Source organism: Jaculus jaculus, chromosome 4, assembly GCF_020740685.1.
Source record: "Jaculus jaculus isolate mJacJac1 chromosome 4, mJacJac1.mat.Y.cur, whole genome shotgun sequence".
Taxonomy (NCBI): Eukaryota; Metazoa; Chordata; class Mammalia; order Rodentia; family Dipodidae; genus Jaculus; species Jaculus jaculus.
Window position 1 is genome coordinate 50,601,264 of NC_059105.1, and position 26,303 is coordinate 50,627,566.

A 26,303-nucleotide genomic window follows, 5' to 3' on the forward strand; every position below is an offset into this window, starting at 1 on the left:
CTTTAACCACTAAGTCATCTTTCCAGCCCATGAATAAGTTATTTTTAAAATTTGTTTTAAAATGTTTATTTGAGACAGAGAGAGAGGTATTGAGAGAGAGAGAGAGAGAGGAGAGAGAGAGAGAGAAAGAGAGAGGGAGAGAGAGCCAGCACTAGGGCCTCTGGCCACTGAAAACAAACTCCAGACTCATGTGCCACCTTGAACAACTGGCTTACATGGGATGTGGAGAATCAAACCTGAGTCTTTAGTCAAGCACCTTAACTGCTAAGCCATCTTTCCAGCCTGAATAACTTATTTTTATCTATTTATTTTCCTGGATAACTAAATGCAAGCTCTAACTGACTTACTAAATGAATTATTAACCAAAATGGAACTTTACACACACACACACACACACACACACACACACACACACAGACAACTTCTATACTTTCAGACAAGAAACCATGATATTTTCCTCACCTTCCCCACTTCCCCTCACAACTGTATTTTCATCATATCCCATCGCTCTCTCCATTAGTCTCTCTTTTAATTTGATGTCATCATTATTTTTCTCCTATTATGAGGGTCTTGTGTAGGTATTGCTAGGCATGGTGAGGTCATGAATACTGATGCCAATTTCTGTCTGGACAATTGCATTCCAAGGAGTGGTACCCTTTCTTTGGCTCTTACATTCTTTCTGCCACTTCTTCTGCAATGGACTCTGAGCTTTGGAGGGTGTAATAGAGATGTTTCAGTGCTGGACCAGCCAACCAAAAACTGGAAAAAGCTGCAATGTTTGTAGCCCTATGGGAGCCAGAAGTCATTAGTGGTTAAAACTGGACACTGGTAGCCTCAAGTTTGGCCAGACAGGCCAAATGACCAAATGAGTGCAATAGTGGTATGTCTGCTCTAGAGGAAACCAACTGCTCTCTAACTGGACTGAAGGCCCATTCTATGGGAGGGAATACATACCTGGTACTGAAAACCTAATCAAAAGCCTTCTGCAGGAAGGTTATGGAGCCTTAGGGGTATATATTGTCTGGATAAATGCTTATATTTTTCTCACCAAAAGCAACTTTTTAAAACAGTGTTTACAACATATTACTGGAACTGCAATTCAATTAATCTACGGTTTCATTGTAATCTATCTCAGAACATATTAATCTCCCCTTAACTTTTTTTTTTTTTTTTCTGTAAAGGGTGAACCTGGTAGAAATGGAAATACTGGTGAAGTGGGATTTGCAGGATCACCGGTAAGTCGATACTAATCAACAGGATGACATAAAAACCAACAAGTGTAACTTATAGTGAAAGTTACTTTAATAAAATAAAATGTAACCTGAGTGAAACGTAGCATATAGTTCATTGTTTACATGTGTTATTCACTTAGTAAATGTAGAAAACCAAGCAATATCCCTTTCTGTCAAAATACAACAACTTAGTAGAACATTTCACAAAAATTATAGCTAATTCCAATTCCCTGTAGTGTACTGGCACCATATTAAAACTTTCATAAAGCCAAAGAGTCATATCATACCCATGTATGGATACTCTTAAAGTTATCCAATTTTTTTTTTTTAATCTTTTTGGTTCATTTTTTATTTATTTATTTGAGAGCGACAGACATAGAGAGAAAGACAGATAGAGGGAGAGAGAGAGAATGGGCGCACCAGGGCTTCCAGCCTCTGCAAACGAACTCCAGACGTGTGTGCCCCTTGTGCATCTGGCTAACGTGGGACCTGGGGAACTGAGCCTCGAACCGGGGTCCTTAGGCTTCACAGGCGAGCGCTTAACCGCTAAGCCATCTCTCCAGCCCAAGTTATCCAATTTTTAAAAACAGTTTTAGAAGTCACTACCTGACTTACTTACAACTGGGAGCCTAAAAGAATTTGTTAACATTTGTATAAGGTAGGGACATTAGATTAAGTTGTTGACACAATGCCTCTTTAGCTATTCTTCCATTCCTGAGTTGACTTGAATTCTCTGTTAATATTCTGGGTCTAAAATCGTTAGACAAGATATAATCATTGCCAGGACTTCTGACACAGCTGTGTGCTCACCACCCTCACCCCACACACACCCCAAGCCACTAAAGGGACAAGTCCATGGCAATGTCTTGAATCTGGATTCAAGAGTTCAGTGGCCTGAAGATTCTCTGAACTAACCTGCCTGTCATCCCTCATGTTGTTTTCCTGAGCCATTTTTAGGGTGTTCTAGAGAGGAATAAAGAATGTTACAGAATTATTGCTTATAAATAAGCAAATATCCTCCCCAAGTATTACAATTTTAGAGACTTTTGTCCACCAGCTGCTACCCAGCTCCAGCCTCCAGCTGATTATATTTCCTATAATTTCCTGATGTTTCTACCACTCAGTGCACCTATGCTCTACTGCATGACTGTTTTCCTTCTGAAAACTTATGAGCTTCACTGCTATGATTTTTTTAAACAAAGGAATGTTGATCTTAACTGGGATTTATAGGGCTCTGAGGATTATTTGGTTTCAAATATTAAACCAATCCCCCTTCTTCCTACTCACTCTCTTTCCTATGCTCCCCAGTCAGCCTGAGGTATAAATGCAGACAAAGGCATCAGGTTTAGCCATTAGCACAGATGTCCTTTTCAACCGACCCAGGCTTGAGCCTCCTGTGGCCTGCTGCACTCTTGCTCAGATTCAGTGTGGGCCTCCATGGGGAGGAAAGGTATCCAGCCAGCACAACCCAGATGCACTCTGCATGCTCCATGCTACACGTGTGATTGTGTGGTGATGACAGTCCTGGGTCAGCAGAATAAGGATTCTTGATGAGCATCTGGTTCATTTCCTTGCCTTACTAGGGATACGTAATCACATCAGAATTTCCCTGACAGACCATAAAAACCGAAGCTAACTACTTGAAATAACATTGCTCAGTAATTCCCCCATAGGCTTAGATGGGTGTGCACTGAATTGCTTGCTCAGGGGGAAGGGAAACAAATCTCGGGGAAAAAAAAAAAAGAAGATTCCAGTGGAAAAACTTGGAGGAAATTCTTGATGTGGTAGAATTCCTAAGCAAGGTTGTATAAACAGAAGAATTAGTGAGGCTTCATATGTTAGGGGAGCAAGATAAGAGGTAGTCTTACTGTGACAACCTCAAAGCAGTAATGAAATATTTTCCCTTGGAAGAAGTCACAAGGAAGTAATGCTTGCTTCCATCATCTGAGTTTCATTTATTGATTTGCTCATTCATTGATTTAGTAAATAGTGAAATGAAGAATATGATATGCAGAGAAGAAGGGTTTGCAGTACATGTAAGTTTGTGTTAGGACAAGAGAAGTTTCTTTGGAAAGGTTTAGGTAAATATCTGTATCAGTCACATTCTTGTTGCTATGAATAAACACCAAACTAAAGAATGAGGAAAGTTTATTTTTGGCTGATATTTTTGCGATAAGGAAATCATGGTGGCAGGAGCAGGAAGCCGGTTCATTCTCACTTCCTCTAGCAAGGTTCTGCTTTCTAAAGGTTTCATAACTTCCTCATTAGCACCACCAGCTGGGATCAAAGTGTTGGAACACATGAGCCTATGGGGAGACCTTTCACACTCAAACTACAAAAGCTATGAAATATTAAACTGTTTCTTCAATCATTTGTCTAGCCCATTAATCAAGAATAAGTCTCAATGCTCGGAAAATGATGGCCAATAGTAATAATTAAAAACTATTAATAGTTGATCAATCTGTGCTTCCAATGTTCAAAATCTTCTGATGGAAAGTCAATGCAAACAAAACTAATGCAGGTGATGATAAAATTAAGTGATTAAATTACTGGTTCATTGTCAATTTTAAGAGTACATGGGGACTGTTTCAAGCTTATTTAAGTAGTTATCCCATTAGATGTGCTTTTTGGTTATATTTCAATTTTAATTTAATGTTTATGGGTATAAGATGCATATAAATAACAAAAATTTGTAAATTTTTATGTAAAGAAAACAAACTGTTTTCACTTTTTCTTTCTGTTGGATATTTTATATCCTCATTTACTTTTTTTTATTTTATTTTTGAGGTAGGGTCTCACTCTGCCCAGGCTGACCTGGGGTTAACTATGTAGTTTTAGGGTGGTCTTGAACTCACAGTGATCCTCCTACCTCTGCCTCCTGAGTGCTGGGATTAAAGGCATGCAACACCATGCCCAGACCTCATTTAGTCTTTAAGAAGTCATAAATCCACAAAGCTTGTATTGAACTTTTATTTTTTTTAAATTCCAAATCACATTGTAATGCTATTATATTTATGCCATTTTATTGCCAGTGTTCAAAAGGCTAGAAAGAATAAAAATGTTGACTTGCTACAGATGCCATTTATTCTTCTACCACAAAGAAAGCTCATAGGAAAGGGGTGAAAACATGCTTCCTGTAAAGTCCTCTGTTGAATTTTTTTTTTTTTTCCATTCTGGAGCCTAATCAAATTAGGAATAGTACATGTTGGTTCATATATCTGTGTGTTTGTTTTTTCTCATTACTTACCAGAACTCCATGATATAATTTGAAGCCACCATTATTTTCTTACCTGGTATTTAATCCATGAATTTGGTGTCATGTTCCTATTTCTAATAGTGCACTTGTTTTGCTAAGTTTTAACTACTCAGATACATGTTGACTGATAAAATTATGCTGCTCTTTTCTTTATAGTGTTTTGGTTAAAAAAACTGTGTATTAAATATTTTTGAATAAAACACATATTAAAATTTTTTTACTTGCATTAATGATTCTAATATGCCTCATTTTCTTCCTCACAGGGGGCTCGAGGCTTTCCTGGTGCTCCTGGTCTTCCAGGCCTAAAGGGTCACCGTGTAAGTTCATTTTCTTCTCATATATACTGTGACATACTTAGGACTACAGTGTGTTACAAACAAAATTTTTACAATCCTGTGTGCCAATTACCCTTCATTTGTGGTTATTGAATCACAATGCTATTTTACATTCCCATTGAACTTCGTGAGATTTTACAAAGAAAATACACTTTGAGTTCTTGTATCATCTACTCAGTTCTGTGCCATAAAAGAGGATTCCAGTGAGGGAAACCTGTGTTCTGCAGCAGCTTCAGCTAGCAGGGGATAAAATTGTGAAAATAGGTAATCACTGCATAGTTGAGTCAATGGCATGGTTTACATAGAGAGTGCACTAGGTTATAGGACTGGCCCATTCAACAGTCACTGGGAATGTAATAAAATGCTTCTTTGATAATGCAAGATAACTAGTATGTAACAAATAACACAGTACATACAAATAAAAGCCATTATATGTCTATTGAACATATATTATCTGTCTACTACCTGTCCATTACCCTTTGCTTATCTGTCTACCATTTATCTATTAATTATCTACCTATTCTTTATTATCTATTTATCTATCTTCTACGTGTTTATCTATTGTTTATCTATCATCTTCTACCTAGCATATATTTATCTTTTAGCTATCAATCATCTAATGCATCTATATAGCTTCTGCTTGTCTCTCTGCTATCCATCTATCTCTTTATCTGCCATCTATCTATCTAGCTCTCTATCTATTATCTGTCTATCTTCTATGTATGTATGTATGTATGTATGTATGTATGTATGTATGTATCTATCTATCTATCTATCTATCTATCTATCTATCATCATTGTCATCATCATCTTTCTGTCTATATAATTTATCTCAAGCAAGGCCAATATTCAATGAGTATACACTGACTAGATTCTGTTTTGAATAGCTGAACTACTAATAAGAATGTGTGCTGCTATTTTGCTGGGTAGATAGTGTTATTTTTTTGGTATTCATTGGAGAATGATTGGTCACAGGATCTTTCAAAAATACCAAAACCCAAACAAATTCAAGTCACTTATATAAAGTGTCATTGTATTTTTATATAATATATGCATATTTTAAATTGCTAAACTGCTCAAATACAAAATACAATGTACATGCTATGCAGAGAGTTGTTATATTGCATTGTTTAGAGAATGATAATTAAATAAAATCTGCACATATTCAATACAGATGAAATTTTCATAGACTTAACTACAGAAAACATATGATCAACAATAAAGTTTATTTTCTTTGAATATTTTAGTTGGTTGAAACTATGGATGCAAAAACCTATAGATACAGAAGATTAAATGTATTTGGGGTATAACTCATGCTTTTAGTTTTATGAAATTTGTAGACCTTGTATCCTCTAAGGCAAAAATTTTTATTTGAAGTCACACATTTTAGTGATTAACACTGCAAGAATATTTTATATATATATATATATATATACATATATATATATATATATATATTGCACTATTTCAATTTTGTTTGAATTGTTTTTTTATTTTAAATCTTGGAAACATAATGTGCTCCATCTGAATTTTCAACTTGTTCTCATAAGGCATTTCCTATGAATTTACTTTTGAATATTTTTTATAGTTTTGACAATAGAAAAAACAGGAAATATTTACAATTTTATATTTTACTTTTCAGGGTCATAAAGGTCTTGAAGGCCCTAAAGGTGAAGTTGGAGCAACTGGCTCCAAGGTAATTGTTTGACATCTACATATAAACTCACTTGAGCAATTCAGAGTCTGCAAGTACCACAAATTTTCCAGAACCAATAATTTGGAGTACAGAGTGGTCTAAATAAATATGTAATTAAAATTGTCTTGTTATTTAATGCTTTTCTTATTTCTAAGACTAAGTTACCATGACTTTTTCCTCAAAGTTGATTTTGTTTCTACAGAAAGTGTTTTTTTTTTTTTCAGTTTGAAATGTCAACATCTGTGGAAAACATTGTTTCTAAAAGTTATTTCTGAGTTTCCTATAATAGTTTATGATAAAAAACTATACTTACATTTTGCTTTGTAAATTTTTACTTCATATGTATGTGCTGGACATAGACATATAATTACTCTATCACCTAGGTATGATAATTTTCCTCAATCTTGTTTTAATCTCTAGCTTAATAATTTATTTCATTAGATATTAAATTTTAATTTAATTTTAAGAAAAAATAGTAAAATAATGAGAACTTTCCTTGAATGCACACCTTTCAAATGTCTCTTTTGAAACTATGCCATTAAAATTGTGCATATCAATTTATTTCTCATACAGCCATGTGATTTCAATTTTGCTTTAGGGTGAAGCTGGCCCTACTGGACCAATGGGTGCCATGGGTCCTCTGGTAAGTATCAATTTCTTTATTTTCTTTGTCTTTCAGAGTACATTAAGAAAATATTTAAATGAAAAAGTTAAATACATGGGGAACATGTTAGCTAATGAAATTATCCTAGTGGAAACTGATAGATAATCTAAACCAAGAGAACTGTCCTCTCCTTAAGGGAAAAGGCCCTCCTGCATTTCACTGTTTCACTTATGTTTTGAATGCCCTCATTTATCTATACTCAGTTTTCAGATCATTATTATTGTAAAAGTATGGGTAAGGAAAAATCTGTTTGTATTGGGGATTTGGGTTTGTATCTCCACTGGTGGAGAGATTTTCATACCCAAATTCTTTTCTGTAAATATTCATTAACATATGAATTATATTATTATATAAATATGCTTATGTCTAGTTATATTGAGTCTCAATTGGATGGAGAGTGTAGTCAAAGCAGTCTAGACTTCATATTAGATGCTTCATGAAACTTTTCTCTCTCACACATACAGGGACCAAGGGGAATGCCAGGAGAGCGAGGACGACTGGGGCCACAAGGTGCTCCTGTAAGTGTACCTGGACCATGTAACCACTGAGAAGTCTATTCAGCACTTTCACTTTTGCTTTCATCATCATGCTGCTTAAATAACAACAACAGCTGGTCATCTCTTTTTGCCTTTTGGAATAATGTTTATTTTTATTTTGAGATAAAATGCAAGTTTGAAATATTAGCCAGCATAGCTGATATTTTGAAAGTTGTGAAGAGAATAAATATACCTCTTTAGTTTCAGAATCATCATTCATCCTTCCAATGATTGTCCAGTGAAATCCCATCTCATTAATAGTCACTATTTCTAAGCCTTCTCAAATGCCTGAGCTTTCTTAGTGTCTATGTTGAAGATAATACCACTTTTAACAGTTACTTTCACATTGCTAAGACAAAATACCTCAAAAAAATCTACTAAAGAAAGGAAAGGTTTATTTCAGCTTACAGTTCCAGGTTATAGTTCGTCATGACAAGGAAAACATGGAGGCAAGAGCTGGTCATATTCAGTCCAACCATGAAGAAGCAGAGTGGAGAAATGAATGATGGATGGTTAGCTAGATTTCTTCTTTTGATATAGTCCAGGGGACCAGCTCAGAGACAGCACTCCTCACAGGTAGGGTGGGTCCTCTCATCTTAACTAATGCAATCTAGAGAATCGCTCACAGACATGAGATTTGTTTCCATGGTGATTCTCAATTTTGTGAAATTGACAACCAGAGATTAACAGACACATTATTGTAGTATCACAGCCAGCCAAGGATGATGCCCACTCTGCCTATTAGCAGTTGTCCAATGAGAAATCCAGCTTACATTTCCAATGTAGGGTCTGCTTTATTTAAACACCTCTGGTACTAGTAGTATTAGGGCCTCAGATCAGGCTTCCTATGCACCAGCTTTAGACAGTGTCTTGAGTAGAGGGAACTTACTGAGAAGCATGGACATAAAGTACACATGTGATAGAATTAATAAAAGAAGCAGGGGTTTGAGTGAAGTAGAAATTGAATAGTGCTGCTATTACAACAGAGATCTCAACAAGTCCCAGGGGAATTTGGAAGCTCTTCAAGCTGATCTTACATGGAAGTCAATCATTTCTATTCCTAAACTGACCACAGAAATAGCAGAACTTTTGGAGACTGGACATGCTTAGGTGAAGGAAGGATCAAGAAAAATTTCAACTGTGTTCCCTCTGATATCACTTCAGCTGACAACATGAATACATTCTAAATATCCAGTGCCAAAGATGTTTTGCATGAAACCCATAGAGTTCATTTCAACTTAATTTCTATGAATGCATGTGTATGTATGCATACACACATGCATGTATGTATGGTATTTATTTGAAAGGATGTATGTCCTTAGAACTAATCCAGCTAAGATATTAAGTTCTCATTGTCTCTGATCTTATATGTCAGGTGATGCATTTAAGTAAAAATAATAATTTGAATCAGTTTTATTTTCTGTCTTATTTTTTGTTGCTACAAAGATAGATATGTTCACTACTACCTTATCAGCTTTGTATAAATACATTGTTAATTTCCATTAGCTCACAATATTTATTATCAGTTAGTATTAATAGTTATTCTTTAACTTTTACAATATAAGTTGTTTAGAAACCAAATAAATTATGAGAAAGTACTATGGAAATATAATCTCCCTTTATCTTTTTTTTTTTTTTAATTAGGGACAGCGAGGTGCCCATGGCATGCCTGGAAAACCAGGACCAATGGTGCGTTTTGTTATTTTCACATTCATTCATTGATTCATCCATTCTTTCATTTATTCATTAATAAAATTATAAAGTGTTTACCATATACTAGGCATGAAATAAAAACTGTTCTTGTCCTTGAAAACTGCATGTATTAATTACTATAGCTGTTTCATACTCTTGCTAATTGCTATAATGTAGAATATAAATTGAAAATGAACATAGAGGAGGAAGTGTTGAAATCTCCAGTAGGTATAAAGGGAAGCTGAAAAGGGAATCTTTTATGAAACCGGTCTTGATATCTTAGCATATAAAATGTGTAAGAATATAATTACAGTGAAAAACCATGGTGAATTCTGTGAAATATAAAGAGGGTAAATGTGGACTGGCAGGTAGGTATGAGATCATATAGGGTTATATTACTATGTTAAGAAGTTGTGAGCTTTTTCATATAGCAGTTAGTTAGAGACCATACTGGACACAGAAATTCCATGACCAGTATGATAATATGGTGATATGGAAGATAGAATATAGATAAAACTAAGTGGTTATATGATGAATTTAGTTCTAGGGGGAAAGTTTAAAGATGTAAACTAATGTTATTTCAGCAGCAATAAAGGTAGATTGTATATCAATGAGCTAATAAAATCCAGTGGCTATGGTTATTCATTTTTGGTTTTAGGAATTTTGAAGGTGACGCAATTTATCTGAAATTAGAAATACTAGAGGTGAAACAGACTCTGGTTGGTTGATTTCATTTTAGATGGAAAGAAATTAGCTCCACTTCATTGTACATGCAAATATAGAACTCAGGGTAGACATGTTAATTTCAAATACAGCCTTTCAGATTGTCTTCATGTAGACAGAAACAAAACTTTTGGAGTAAACAGAGAATAAGTATAACCCAGAATAAGAAATGATGAGGTCTCAGAGAGTGCCAGTATTTTGGGCACTGTGCACTCTAGGTCCATTATGAACAATTTTACTCTATTTTATTCCAGGCAGTCTTATTATTTAGTAGGTGCCCTTTAAAATTATCAACGTGCTGTACTCATTTCAAGACAAAGTGTGAACATCTATTTAGCTGGAATCAGTAAATTATGAACGAAGGCACCATTTTGTAATTTGACCAAGTTCTACCACACTACTCATCTATTCACTTTTTCCCTTACTTGCATCAGTTCTCCCAACTGTACAGCTATACTTGCTTATCATTATCCACTGAGGTACCCAGAGGCATATAGGGCTTTAAGAGTCCTATGTAAATGAGGCAGATTGTAGTTTTAACCTGTGGATCGTTATATATTCTATATTCATTATGTGAAAGACATTCAAAGTATAATGCTACAAACAAAACAAAACTAATGTTTATGAATATACTAAAATATAAAGATATTTTATGAACCACTGGACAATTGAATTATGCACATGATTGTCCCATCAAATTACATGAAATTGGTAGTGGTGCTCTGGTTTACAGTTGGAAGCAATAGTGACATGTAGAAGAAATTATGCCATATATGATTGACTGGTAGTTACTAGAACTATATGTAGTAAAAGAGCAGCATTCTAAATAGTCTATAGACAAATTTTTATCTTTTTGAAATAGCAAAAGTTAAGTCAAATGCAACAAGATGAATTATGTTAGTAAGATAGGAGGAGGGAGAAGAAAAGACAGAGAGAATACTCTTGATCAAAATGAACCAATTTTAAAGTTTTACATATTTCCATGTGCCAAAAGTAAAAAGAATATTAGTTGAAATTTTCCTGAGGATTTTTTCAGTGTTATCCATAAGAATGAAATTAAATACAGGACAAAAAAATACATTGCTTTAAAAGGCTTTTATTAGTTCCTAATTGATGAAATTCAAATATAGTCTTCAAAGAAGGACAAGGACAGTATCATATAGGAATCCTAAAATCATTTCTTTAAATGCAGCATTAAGTAAAGTCCTTTCAAACTTTGTATACTTTCTCAAATGTATGATAATAATTACCTACTTACTATTGCCTGCAGATGATTCACGGACTTCTCTATAATAAAATGAATGCCAGAATTTGCTACAAAGTACAAATGTTTAATAATTGCCTTTGGTACCTGGTTAACACACACGAAAAAAGGCCATCTCTGGAGAGATGACTGTTTTGGACAATTTGTAATTATGGCTTACTTGATTAAATGTGGTTCAATTAGGAAACTCCATTCCTGTGTGAGATACCATTGGGTATATCTTTCAGCACTGCTTTAGATCAATGTTGGAAGGTATTTGCAATAAAATTAAATTATTGTCTTTGCGCTTTTAAAGTACAAAACAAATTGTGCCTCTGCCAAAATATAGATTGTTATCAGAGAATGGAAAAATGACCTATATACTAATTAAATAGATGTCTGATTTCTTTACTGGTTTCTCTTAACAGGGTCCTCTTGGGATACCCGGTTCTTCTGGTTTCCCAGGAAATCCTGGGATGAAGGTAAGGTATTAGTATGTTGAACTGTATTTGAGTCCATGAATCCCAGAGTGCAAAAGGACATTTCAATAACTGAAAAGTATAGGAGCTTTTCTTAAGTAGACAAAAAACCTAGAGCAGTATGTTCATCGTCCCTTGGAAGAGGAAAACAAAAATTAAAAAATAAAATGGGATACATTGCATAATATTTAATTGAAGAAAAGTTACTTATAACCTTGTGAGTATAATATCAAATAAGTAGTTGTGGTCAGACTCTACAGCTGAACAATGGAAAGGGCTACAAGAAATAAAGCTTTGATTGAGTAGGAAAGCTATTCTTGGATAAAGTATGGAAAGCAATCAACCACAACATTTGCTAAACAATTGGAAGTTAAAATAAATTAGAACTTTTCAAAAGAGGCAGTCCTCTCACATAATGCTGGACATTCCTCTGCTCTTCCACCTTATAAGCACTTGGGGCAGTGAGCAGAGAGGACACTTGGCTCTCTGTGTGGGAATGGATTAGAGTATTCTGCTGGACTTTGTAGTGAGTTGCACTTTGTTCTTTCTCTTAGTACTTTGGGAAAGAGTCAAGGTTTACAACAGTAAGAGGATATAAGGATTAGCTAAATCATAAATAAATTCAAAACACTACTTTCAAATTGTAAACAACAATGTTTGATTCTCCTTTAGCCTCAGTGGTAATAACTTTTTTATATTTTATGTTTATTTATTTATTTATTTGGCAGAGGAAGGGAGCGGGGAAGGAATGGGCACACCAGGGGCTCCAGCCACTGCAGATGAACTCCAGATGTGTCTACCCCCTTGTGCATGTGGCTAACGTGGGTTCTGGGGAACTGAACCTGGGTCCTTTGGCTTTGCAGGCAAATGCTTTGTGTGCTAAGCCATCCCTACAGCCCTATTATATATATGTGTGTGTTTCGTCTTGTAGACGGTATTTCAAAATGACTGCTGAAGTACAGACAGGCTTCTGGCTCTCTTTGCCTCCATTTCTCTTACAGTTCTGTCAATGATTGAGTGATATCCTTGTGTATCCTTAGCAGAGGGTCTGATCCAGAGGATACCTTCAGTGTAGGTCATGCTTCTGCTTAGTAGTACTACTCAGGCTGGACTTGATATTACACATACTCTGAAACATGAGAACCATCTTCCAGGTATGTCCAACCCATACCCTGAGGGCTCCACACAGGCACAATTACTGCGGATGCAGCCCAACACAAAATTATTAACTTACTTAAAAACATTATAACACTTTGGAGAGAAGGTGTGTGTGTGTGTGTGTGTGTATGTATGTGTGTGTGTGTGTGTGTGTGTGTGTGTGTGCAAATAAGCCAAGCAGTTCTAGAATGTGAACTTTGACAGTGTTTAATGGTTGGACATTATTACTTAGTCAAAGTATTTCACAGGATGTCCTTGATGCTGTCTCTAAACTCAATGCCACAAGGAAGGAGCTGCATTCAGAGGGTGGCTTGTCCTTTCTTGAGTAGTTCCCACTTTCCCAGAGGAAATTTATGTTCCTCTCTGGATGAATCTGCTTCGTGAGATCTACATCATCATTTTCTCCTTCCTCTGCCTTCTCCTTTCTTCTTCCTCCCCTCCTTATGATGCTGAAGATCAAACCCAGGGCTTCCCCAACAGTAACCAGGAGCTTTACCTCTGAGCTTCATCCTCAGCCTTTGAAATCCAAATTTTAGTGCCAACTGAATCATGGCCGTATTAAAACAGGCAGAATCCCTTTGCTCTTTGGTGAGCACCCCCACTGCCCCACCTAAAAACTGAGCTTTGTCTCGGGACATAAGAGAATACTCAATGAACCTAGGTCTAGGGACTAGCAGAAAAGGGGTTTCTGCTCACCCCATGGCAGATAGAAACTAGTTCAGCATCACTGGCAACTACAGTTTGTACAGCCTGTCACAGTCACTCTGAACACTAACATGAGCACTAGATATTTATAAGTCAGATTTTTGGCTTCTGAACACTCCTTAATAAAACTCAAATATGTAGCCTCTCTGTCCTCCTTCATAAAATCCCTTGGTTTTATACTCTTTGCGTTAGACTCTGCCATAGTCTTAGGATCTTTATGATTAAAATCCTGTGTGTGTGTGTGTGTATACATACACACACACACACACACACACACACACACACATATATATATATACACATATATATACACATACATATATATACTTATTTATATATACATATACATATATACACACCTATATACATACATATACATATATACACACATACATATACATATATATGTACACATATATATTATATACACATATGTACATGTACATATATATATGTACACACACACACACACATATATATATACATATACTTGGCCAATAAATCTCAAAATGGGTAAAACTTACTATAATTCATATATATATATATATATATGCATATATATATGTGTATGCATAGTTCTGCAACTCATTTTTAGATACTGGTTTTAGAAATATAAAAAATATTTCAGTTTATTCTCTGATGATTTTATTGTGAGCTTATTTGTTGGGCTTGAGATGTTCATGTCTAAAAGCAACACCTGCGAACACAATGACTCTAGTCAATTGTCTACTGTTCAGTTAAGAGTCTAATTTGTTTCTGTGCCTTAAGACATAGAAAGTCTTAAAGGACTTTAAAACTTTCTAAGGACAAATTCAAAGCATGCCATGCAGGGCTTAGAGAATCTATTCTCATTGTTTGAATAACTTCATAGTCCTGGGATCCTCTTAGTGCTTGAAAATTTATATTATGCTCAATATATAAAATGTTGAAAAACTGGTGGGGGCTGAGGGATGGATCAGTTGCTAAATTGCTTATTATATAAGCATGAAGACCTCTGAGTTCAGATCACAAACACCCTCATAAAAAGAAAGGAGTGGTGATGTGTGTCTTTAATCCCAGTGCTAGGGAGGTGGAGACAGGAGGATTCCTGGGGCTTGCTGGATAACTAGTCTAGCCAAATGCATGAGTTCCAGGTTCATTAAAAGAGTCTGTCTTAAAAAGTAATGTGGAGCACAATGGAGCAACACATCAGACATTGATTTCTGGCCTTCATACAAACTGCCTACATGAATGCATGTGCGCACACACACACACACACACACACACACACACACACACACGCACGCACGCATGCACACACACAAAAGTAGTAAATATGGTTTTAAAAAATCATATTTGTGGTAGTTCAGATAGAGGTGAGTCAACCTGACCTCGATGAAAGAGGAGGACAAATGTAGAGAGCTCTCAGTACAACCACATAAGAAAGATCATGGGAAACAAGTTGGCACACATCCCTTTTGTGTTCTTGGCATCTTTAGATATTTGAATTTAATGCTATCATCTTTCTACCATAATATTCATGTAGTTCTTAAATTATCATTTTCCTTTGCATCTGTTTAGGGAGAAGCAGGTCCTACTGGGGCTCGAGGCCCTGAAGGTCCTCAGGGGCAGAGGGGTGAAACTGGGCCACCTGGTCCAGCTGGCTCTCAGGGTCTTCCTGTAAGTTTCTAACATATCAAAGAACTAACCTGGAAGATGGACATTGAACATTAAAAAAATCAATTTGTTTTATTATCGTTAATCAATTCTATATTGTTAAAACTTATGAAAACAGCATTTTCCATGTCAATGTTGAGTATTTTGCTTATTTTTTGGAAAATGTAGATATTCATAAAAGTAATAATAGTACATAAATGTTGCAATTTTTCTACCTCTGAATACAACCCCAAATATGCCATATGTAATTTATTTAACATTTCAAACTTTTTTAAAAATGTACTTTTAGGGTGCAATGGGAACAGACGGTACACCTGGTGCCAAAGGCCCCACAGTAAGTAAATGCATTTATGTTGCATGATTTCAAAAGCATGAAATCATTTGGATGGTGTTCTTAGCCTGCTAGCCAAGGTTCTGCTCATCATGTCATTCTTGCTATATGACAGGGCTCTGCAGGTACCTCTGGTCCTCCTGGGTTAACTGGCCCCCCTGGATCTCCTGGCCCTCAGGGTAGCACTGGACCTCAGGGAATACGAGGACAGCCGGTAATGATTTTTGAAACAACTGTCATCTTTTAATCTAATCTAAGACACCCAGATTTATGATTCCATGAGCTCAGATAATCTGGTTTAATCAATGCTTTGGAAAATGAAGACTGGAAATCTTGAAAAGTGAAAGTCAAATGCTAATCTAGGATTTTCATATTTTAATTCTAAGTTGAATATTATTGCAATATGTTATATTTTAATGTTTGTATTAACCTAAAATAATAAGATCCTAACTTACATGGTTTACTTCATAGAATTTTATGAATGGTTGATAAATAAATGATATAGAAATATTTTACAAGGTTGTGAGAGGAAATACAGAGGTTTAATAAAGATTAAAATGGAAATTTGGCTAAAATTGTTTTGAGAATTATTCTTGAAGAGTGATTCCAACATATTGTCCATGTTGAATGACTTTATGTATTTTGCACAAAGGATTAAGTTTTAAAACTTGTTTATGTAGCCTTTATGTTGATCTGTAAAAATAAAAAATCTCTTTCCTAGTGTTACTTTACATAAATATTTTATGTTTTGTTTCAGTAATGTGGATATACTTATAAATGCTTTTAAAGCAATAGTAACAGTTTATCAAAACATGGCTATTGCTGATATGTCACATTTGATTTTAACATGTTCTGAAGTTGGCTGCTTGGTTCTGCAACATAACCAGTATTTAAAAGCTCATGTACACAAACCCTCAGATTATTCTAAACATAAGTATGCTAAATGAAATTTCCAAATTCTCAAGAAATAGAAAACAAATATAAAATTATTTTACTCCTAACTAAGTCAATTTGCTAAAATAAACAATAATTATCCTTAAAGGTTGTTATCTTTAGTTCTAATATTAATGGACCAATTTTAATAAAGCAATAATTCTAATTTTTCTAGTTACACAATCAAATTACTTAAAAATAAGTCTTTCAAAGACAAGTATGAAATAAATTGCCTATAAATTTTGTTGAATATTTAGAACTTATATATATTCATGCATAAAAATTCATATATACAGTCCACAAAATCTTGCAATTCTGTAGGATTTTTTAAAGTTTAAATAAGATTATATTACATCGTACTGGTGACTAAATATATTGTTATTAACTGTAATTAAATTAGAGCAGATTGGGCAGCTAGGAGATGGCTCAGTGGATAATGATGCTTACTAAAGTTCAAATTCCCAGCACTTGTGTAAAGGCAGATCCAAAATATGCATGTGTCTGTAATCCCAGCACGTATTTGGCTACAGGAGGCAGGGGCAGGAGAATTCTGAAGCCTGCTACACTGAAGCCAGCTCAATTGACCTTCCCAGCACCAAAACAAGAGAGACCCTGTCACAAACAAATGCCTTGAGGTTGTTCTCTGACTTTCTATAAGCTTGCCATAAAACTCACACCCAATATACACTTATATACCTAATACATACCCTCAATATAAAATTTTTAAAAATATAAATAAATAAGAACAGGTGGAATTGGCTGAATGCTCTGGTTCTTACTTATATTGGTATTTTATTTTAGGGTGATCCAGGAGTTCCAGGTTTCAAAGGAGAAGCTGGACCCAAAGGGGAACCAGTAAGAATTATTATTTTTTAATTATAAGAAAAATATAATATTGCATAGTACTTCTTTGCTACAAATTTTCAAGGGGTTAAATAACATTGGGAATTATAAAAGCATGGAATAAAAAATAATTAATATTTTTCTCCTGTCTTAATAGGGACCACACGGTATTCAAGGTCCAATAGGCCCACCTGGAGAAGAGGGCAAAAGAGGTCCTCGGGGTGATCCAGGAGCAGTTGGTCCTCCAGGCCCAATGGGAGAAAGGGTGAACTAAATAACACATTCCTCTACTGTGTGTGTCGGGGGAAGACAGTTGTCCAAGTATCTTTTGGTACAGTGAAGAAAGCTAAATCACTTCAAAGAAAGGACGTGGGTGCCTTGCAGAGTATAGCAGGGTTATCTGTGTAAAAGAGCCAGCTGACCAATCCTGCCCCATTCACTTGTCACATGTCACATGTCAACTGGATGCCTCCTCAATGCCACTTTGAAGCCGGTGATCTCATTCTTTGCCTGGGGGGTGGTAAATGGGGCATCATGCCCAGAGACGTTGCATATCCCCCATAATTGACTGCTGTTCCCACAATGCATAATCCACAACCCAGTGGGGAATAACTGCAATCCTACTGAGGAGGGCCCCTGCGGACTTGGGGCATGGAGAAGGGAAAAGATGGTACCAACACATGATGTGTCCATAATTATGTCCATAATTAATAACATAAGTATGTCCATAATAAATAAATTAAAAAATAGGTAATATAACATATTTACACATTTTATTTAGTGCCCTACATACTTGCTAAATATCAGGTAGCATGATGTGAGTAACTATAGGTATGTAAGACTGGATAGCTAAGAAACAGTCCTTTAAGACAGCATGAGTGACACTTGAAGGATGAACTAGCAGGGAAAATAGAATTAAGTGCTGTGTAAAGTAGTTCATGTCTTTAATTCCAGCATTTAGGAGGTTGAGCTACATGGGAAGATTATTATGAGTTCAAGGCCAGCCTGGGCTACAGAATGAGTTCTCGGGTCAGAGGCCAGCCTGGGCTGGAGTGAGAAGCTCCTGCCTCGTAAAAACAAAACAGAATAAAACAAAAAAAAACATAAAGGACATGCAATTTTGAACAGAAGAGGTCTCCGTTAGTTGAGTACAAGGAAACTGAGCAAGAAGGGCAATAATAATTTTGCATTTACACAGACGGTTAGTGAAGACACATCTGTATTTTGATCTCTGTCATGGTGCATTTACTCCTTTTGTTATCATATTAATTTTTATCTGTGTTCTACAATAAATTGTTAGTTATTTGGAACAGTACTTACATTCATTAACATCTTAAACTAATTTTGTCTAGTCAATTTTTTTAATATTTTTCTTTTTCTATGTTAGCTTGATCACAGCTCTTAAAATTTTACAGCACACACACTCCAAAAAAAAAAAAAAAAACCACCATAAAACCATTCACTCAATACATTCCAGAACTATTCACAACATTAAAGATTCACATTTTCATTTCCTGCAGGGTGCACCTGGCAATCGTGGTTTTCCAGGGTCTGATGGTTTACCTGGACCAAAGGTGAGATCTTACCCTGTTGGCATGTATGTGGGTGGTACACCAAAAAGTGCTGTTTCCCAAGGTGGTGATATTTCCCTGGTCATGAGTCAAGATCCTGAAAAGAAAGATACACGTGTCAGGTCTAGCCCCAAATCTCTCTTATGAATATTTTCACATTAGAGTTTTTAGAGAGATGGATGATGGCTTGGAGAACATGAGACCTTGTTTCCATACCTACAAGAAGAAAAGATTTAGGTCTTTAGTTCAGCTGATCTTTTAGAAAGACATTTAGACTTTGAATATTTTTCTTTCAATTTTAACTTTTGGAGTGAGGCTCTAGCATTGATCATTTGTTGATGAGAAACCCTCTACTTTAGAAGGTAGACATATTAGAAAAAAATGTGTAGTGGCATTTTCAAGGAAGTTATTGGAACTTCTTTGACAAAATACTTGCATGTTAGTGTATATTTAAAAAATGAGAATGTTACCTGTTCTTGTTTTTGTTTCCTGCAGTTCTTTCTAAGTTTTGGATGGTCTGTTTTACTTTGAAATAGGGTGCTCAAGGAGAACGGGGTCCTGCGGGGTCCTCAGGACCTAAAGGAGGCCAGGGAGACCCAGGACGTCTTGGTGAACCAGGGCTTCCTGGTGCTCGGGTAAGATCACTGCAGTTACTTACGATTTCAACTCCAAGGAAATCCTCCTGTCCACTGGGTGAAGGCTGTAAATTTATTTTTTAAAATGTAGGTGATTAACATAAACCAGAGCATTTGTTTTTATGGTTTTTACATGATTTCTTGTTTTTAAACACCATTTTTTGTCATGTATATAAAACACAGTGACACCTAGCCTTCCTTTCTTAAAGGCACATGATTAGTTGCTGTACTTATTGTCATTAAATAGTATGCTATTTGTACATTTTTACAATTTTTTTATTTCTTATGAAAAACAACTCATTTGTTCTTTGACAAAGAATTCATGTTACATTTTTTAAAATATCATTTAACATGTATTTAGACTATGAAATAGCCCTTCTATTTAGTTGTCAACAATGTAGTATTATTTTTTTCTCTTTGAAATGAATTTTTTTTGAGGTAGGGTTTCACTTTAGCCCAGACTGACCTGGGATTCACTATGTAGACTCAAATACATGGGGATCCTCCTCGCTTTGCCTCCCCAGTGCTGGGATTAAAGGTTTACATCACCATGCCTGGCTTAGAATCATTATTTTAAGTTTAGCAGCCAATTAATAGTTGCGGGATGGAGAGATGGCTTAGCGGTTAAGTGCTTGCCTATGAAGCCTAAGGATCCTGGTTCGAGGCTCGATTCCCCAGGACCCATGTTAGCCAGATGCACAAGGGGGCACATGCATCTGGAGTTCGTTTGCAGTGGCTGCAAGCCCTGACGCGCCCATTCTTTCTCTCGCTGGGTCTCTTTCTCTGTCTGTCGCTCTCAAATAAATAAATTAAAAAAAACAACAACAAAAAATAATAGTTGCTTTTCATTTTTAGGGTCTGACAGGAAATCCTGGCATTCAAGGTCCTGAAGGAAAACTTGGACCTTTGGTAAGTGAAGTCTATCATCCTTAATGAATACCAGTGTACATGTAAATCATATTTGTTTGATTATAAGAATGTTAATATGTTTGCATATTTTAAGTGCCTTCTGATGACAAATTCTTAGAATCTGAGTTTTCAAATTTCATAATATGGAGGCTAAGATTTATTGAGATAAATGTTTGAGATTAAAATGTCTCAGTGAATTAGTTGAAATGATATATTTCAATATTGGTGAAATTTGTCTATTAATAGTATTCCTATTTCCTGATGACCTTACACATTCACATGTTTCAGAGACAAGCTGTTATAAATATTGACAGCTAATATTCATTGACATTCCCCTATTGTACAGTATAAAATGAGTTGCAAATGTTCATTAATGCAAACTAGAGTAAATGAAAGAAGGAAAGATTTCCTTGTGTAAGGAGAGGTGATACTAAGGTACATGGTGTAAAAACAAGGAACACCCAGAATCTCTGTTGTAAATAGACAAAGTGCTTCTGCTGCTTTTTAAAAATCCATTTACTTTTCTAATTCACTATGATAAAGCATAGAAAAATTAAAATAGTCTTTATGATTCATCAAAAAAAGTGACAATGTGAGTAATGCAATACTTAAGAGAGTGAATATACCTGACTTAACCCCCTTTCATCAATTCTTTAGGGTGCTCCAGGTGAAGATGGCCGGCCAGGTCCTCCGGGCTCCATCGGCATTAGAGGGCAGCCTGGGAGCATGGGTCTTCCAGGCCCCAAAGGTAGCAGTGTGAGTACAGTGAATGTTTGCTATCTCATCAGACTCCTCAGTTGAAGGCCAAGGTGATTTTTTTTAAAAAAAAAAAAAGAAATTCATGGAATTTTAGTATGGCTTCAATTTATTCCTTAGGGTGATCCTGGAAAGCCTGGAGAAGCAGGAAATGCTGGTGTACCTGGGCAGAGGGTAAGTTTCTGATTCCAGAAGAGAAGAAAATGTTTAAGAATCCATACAAATTCTTATGGCCTTCCCTCAAAAATCATCTCTGTGTGATCCTAGGGGGCTCCTGGCAAAGATGGTGAAGTTGGACCTTCTGGTCCTGTTGGACCCCCGGTATGTAGTCTTTTTTAAAAATTTTATTTACTGATTTGCGTGTGTGTGTGTGTGTGTGTGTGTGTGTGTGTGTGTGTCTGTGTGTGTCTGTGTGTGCATGGGTATGCCAGATGCTACAGCTTTATCTGTATGCTGGGGAATTGAACCAGGGTTAACAGGCTTTGTAAGCAAATACTGAGCCATCTTCCTACACCTAAAACATTTTTGTTTGGCTTTTTCATTTTTTTAAACTTCCATACTTACAGACAATAATTTTCTCTCCTCCCCCATTTTCCCCTTCACAAGTCCACTCTCCATCAAATCTTCCTCTCTCCATTAGTTTCATTTTTATTTTAATGCCATCATCCTTTTCTCTTATTATGAGGGTCTTGTGAAGGTAGTACTAGGCACTGTGAGCTCATGGATATCGAGGCCAGTTTCTCTTGGGACAACTATATTGTAAGCAGTCTTACCCATCTATTTCAGTCAGGTTCACATTGCTGGTAGAGATCACCCAACCAAGAGCAGCTTGTGGGAAAAGAGGTTTATTTTGGCTTACAGGCTCAAGGGGAAGCTCCACGATGGCAGGAGAAAATTATGGCATGAGCAGAGGGTGGTCATCACCCTGTGGCCCACAAAAGATGGACAATAGCAACAGGAGAGTGTGCCAAACACTGACAAGGGGAAACTGGTTATAACATCCATAAACCCACCCCCAACAATATGCTGCCTCCAGGAAGTGTTAATTCCCAAATCTTCTTCACCTGGGAATCCAGTACTCAGAACACCTACTTATGGGGAAACACCTGAATCAAACCACTGCACATTCCTTTCACTCTTACATTCTTGCTGCCACCACTTTCACAATGTTCCTCGAGTCTTGGAGGGTATAATAATGATGTTTCAGTGCTGAATGCTCCTCCATCACATATTCTCAGCATTATGGTGCCTTTTCATCATCCCAGTGGTCATCACCATATGAAAAGAGAAGTTTCTGTAACCAAAAATGAGGGTAGTGTTAATATATGGGCATAGACATTAGGTTAAGTGCTTACAGGACACTTTGGTGAGCATAATATATGAATTTAGTCAAACAAGAGCAGGCATTATAATCCTAATGCTCATGATCTCCCCAACCATAGGTTTTTGATTAGGTTTTCAGTACCAGGCATATATTCTATCCCATAGAGGAGGCCACCAGTCCAATTAGAAAGCTGTTGGTTCCTCCCATAACAGACATGCCACTATTACATCCATTTCGTCTTTTGGCCTGATTGGCCAAACTTGACACTTACAGTGTCCCCTGTTTTCACCACTGATGGCTTCTGTCTCCCATAGGACTACATGCAGTACAGATTTGTCCATCTTTCTGTCAGCTCATCTACAGGGAGTAGGTTTCCAGCTCAACCCCAGCTTTATTTCTCAGTGAACTTGAAGCCCAGGCACATTGAGTCTTCAGCAATAGGGTCTTACCATCTATTTCCAGTGGGAAACCAAGAGCCTTGGCAATATCCTGTAATGTTTTGTGGGGAAACAATAACATCCTTGGCCAGCAACTCACTAGAAAGTATCCCATCCCTGGTATTGAAATTTTTCTAGTAACAGTCTATGGCTTCTGGATGTGACATTATCCAAGAAAAAGTAAGTTTTCATATGGCTTATTCACAATATCTTGAATTTTGATTAACTCTCCCCCACCCTTCTTTTACTCAATCTCTTCTACTGACCTCACTTAGGCCATTGCACTCCAAGTAATCTGTTCTTCTATTTATATATACACAATACCATCCCCTTAAGTCCTTCCCACTCCTCCCTCACTTACAGGTCTTTTCCAGCTTACTGACCTCTGCTATTGATATTTTACTCCAATTCACACAAGAGTCTAAACATTTGTACCTAGGATCCATATATGAGCAAGAACATATGATGTTTGGCTTTCTGGGCCTGGGTTACCTCACTTCATTTAATCCTTTATAACCTTTTTATAATAATATTTATACAACTGTTTTTTCTAAAATATAGTGCCCCAGCCTTTTTATTTATATAAAATGACAGAGGGATAATTCCATAGGAAAGGGGATAAAGGAGGAGGTCTTATATGGTGTGGTATGACATGCTTGCATCCTTCAATGTTTTGATGCTGATTTAGGGTGCTATGTGGTCAGAAGGCCTCTCCATCTCAACATCATAGGCTGTAGGCATATTCTTGTATCAGGAGGGTTTTATCTATATAATTCCATGTGACATAGTAGATTATCAACATACAGACTATAGAGAGCCCTGGGAATCCAGGGGAGGAGTTTTAGTCCCCCAATATGTCACAAAAATAGGCAGGATTAGGATGCCTCTCTTGTGAGTAGGACTGAGAGCCTAGCCCAGGTTTGTAGTGAGCATCTTGAATAGGCAGGGCTAGAGTGACTGTCTTGTAGGTTGTCCTTCCTGCAGTGAGGGTAGTAAGGACACCAAAACTGAACAACTACATTTTCATTTTTTCTCCATGATTTGACTTATGAATCAATTTTGAAAAAAGGGAATGAGAATGGAAGGGATTGACAGTGAGTTTCAGCTATATCTTTATATTTGATTCTTTATGATCTATTTATAGCATTTTATAACAAGATGATTGGTCTTATTTTAACCTTTAAAAATCAATCTTTTGGAAAAAGCTACCTTGTCATCTTTATATACTGTGGTTGAAGAATATAGAAACAAGGGAAAATAGTATTTGGCATATATTTTATAATGAATTTTATTTAAAATATTTAAATAAAGAATTATATTTATTTTTTGATAAGGCTAGCAATGAAAACTTATTTAAATTGGCTTGTTCTGCAGGGATAAAAAAATGCTTATCAGTTGAGGTCATAAGTTTCATCTTAGGATTTAAAAAGTTAATGTTTATCTGAAATGTTTTGGCATATTTATTTGGGAGTGGGTCATTCTAAATATCTTCTAAAATGTTCTCTGCTTTCTTTAGTCATTCTAGCTTTGAAGTAAGAATTAATAATTCTCATGACACTTAGAAATAAACTACAATAGAAAATAATCCTTTTAGATTAGATATACGAAAGTAATGGGTTTTCCCATATTCGATTTATCTGATTTCCCCATAATTTTATGGTTGCTGCAAGCATTTTATGTTTAGATAAAAAAAATAAACATAACTCACAAGTTTCCTCACTGGCCATAGAAGATATTTTCTCACTAGCAAAATCTTCAAAGAATACATTTGATGATTTTTAAACTAGTTTTTTATCTGGCTAAAGTAAAAAACATGTGGTTGGAAGAAATGAGAGGGCTCAATACTTGCTCGCATTCACATAGAAAAAAATAGGCATAATAATCTGAGTGGATTCATATTTTTCTTGTTGATTTAGGGTCTTGCTGGAGAACGAGGGGAACAGGGGCCTCCAGGTCCCACTGGCTTTCAGGTATGCATTGAGTTTGCTTTCTCATTTCTTCTACAAAATGGTAATATTTTTAATGCCATTTGTTTAATAAAACCAAAAGAAGCCAGGCAGGCTACATAGGGAATGCCAAACTAGACTTGGCTGCAGTATTACACAGTATAGAGTGAGAATGAGGTCTTGTCTAAAGACCCACACAATCTGAAATGTTGAATGATGTAAATTTCTCCAATTTTCAAAATAGGCATATTTCTTTTAGAAGATTGGAGAGATATTTGAATAAAACCAAACATTCTTATGATAAGCAAGTAACAATGATAAAGTTTTTAAATGGCTAGGTAAGGGTTGCTAAGGTATTTTAATCCTTATCAAATTTTACTGGCACAGTCCATGGAATTTTATTGCTTAACAAATGGTCAGTAATCATGTTTTTGTGAAGTTTTACTTAAAATTCCTTCCCCGTGTCTTTTACTTGATATGTAGTCATGATGACTGCATGAATTAAAGAATGGGAACTGCCAACATTAGAAGATGATTACAGTGTTGTTGAATCACAATTTGTGTTGTTTCACTTTTGTTTAGGGGCTTCCTGGCACGCCAGGGCCTCCTGGAGAAGGTGGGAAGCCAGGTGATCAGGTAGGTTTCTAAATAATAATCACAAAAATATAAATTGCTGTCTTATCACATCATCTTTTGTGAGCGAAACCTTGTATTTTTATGTATGTCATCTCCTTAAATATGTCAAACAAGTCTCTTTGATGTGCAATAACATTATCACCATTTACAAATAAGGAAAGAACATCATGCAGATGTAATATAACTAATATGATCTGAACCTAAGCCATTTGATTCCTGTATATACAGTAGCATTTTACTGTGTAGATCTGACAATTATGAATAGATACACTCATTTCCGTCATTTTCAGGCACATGGATTTATGTTTGTTTCTTTGAGCCATTCATTTATTGCCATTCAACAGGTATTTGGTGAGCATTCTATATGCTTGTCTCTACTAAGCATTGGCCTTCTCCAGCTCAACAAATTGGATGTGGACATGTCCTAGTAGACATGGAGGAGATAGGAAGGCAGTTACAATAATCTAGCATGATCTAGTAACAAAGGAGGCACTATATGTGTGGAAACATAAAACATGCAAAAATCCAGACTGAAGGGTTTAAGAAAAGTTTCTCTAATACAGAGTAGTATCTGGTGTGAGGTCTGAGAGGTGATTGATGACAAAGA

General features: G+C 36.0%; 1 protein-coding gene across 1 annotated transcript in view; it reads left to right on the forward strand.

Annotated features, from left to right (window-relative positions):
• Col5a2 (collagen type V alpha 2 chain) overlaps window positions 1-26,303 on the forward strand; it is a 143,291-nt gene that overhangs the window by 89,994 nt on the left and 26,994 nt on the right. The window contains exons 12-31 of the mRNA XM_045148173.1: window positions 1,182-1,235; window positions 4,752-4,805; window positions 6,466-6,519; window positions 7,118-7,162; window positions 7,648-7,701; window positions 9,364-9,408; window positions 11,806-11,859; window positions 15,280-15,378; window positions 15,665-15,709; window positions 15,822-15,920; window positions 17,441-17,494; window positions 17,640-17,747; window positions 19,003-19,056; window positions 19,590-19,688; window positions 20,544-20,597; window positions 21,255-21,353; window positions 21,474-21,527; window positions 21,621-21,674; window positions 25,031-25,084; window positions 25,643-25,696. Coding sequence (XP_045004108.1) covers window positions 1,182-1,235; window positions 4,752-4,805; window positions 6,466-6,519; window positions 7,118-7,162; window positions 7,648-7,701; window positions 9,364-9,408; window positions 11,806-11,859; window positions 15,280-15,378; window positions 15,665-15,709; window positions 15,822-15,920; window positions 17,441-17,494; window positions 17,640-17,747; window positions 19,003-19,056; window positions 19,590-19,688; window positions 20,544-20,597; window positions 21,255-21,353; window positions 21,474-21,527; window positions 21,621-21,674; window positions 25,031-25,084; window positions 25,643-25,696 — 1,287 coding nt within the window. The remainder of the gene's footprint in view (window positions 1-1,181; window positions 1,236-4,751; window positions 4,806-6,465; window positions 6,520-7,117; window positions 7,163-7,647; window positions 7,702-9,363; window positions 9,409-11,805; window positions 11,860-15,279; window positions 15,379-15,664; window positions 15,710-15,821; window positions 15,921-17,440; window positions 17,495-17,639; window positions 17,748-19,002; window positions 19,057-19,589; window positions 19,689-20,543; window positions 20,598-21,254; window positions 21,354-21,473; window positions 21,528-21,620; window positions 21,675-25,030; window positions 25,085-25,642; window positions 25,697-26,303) is intronic.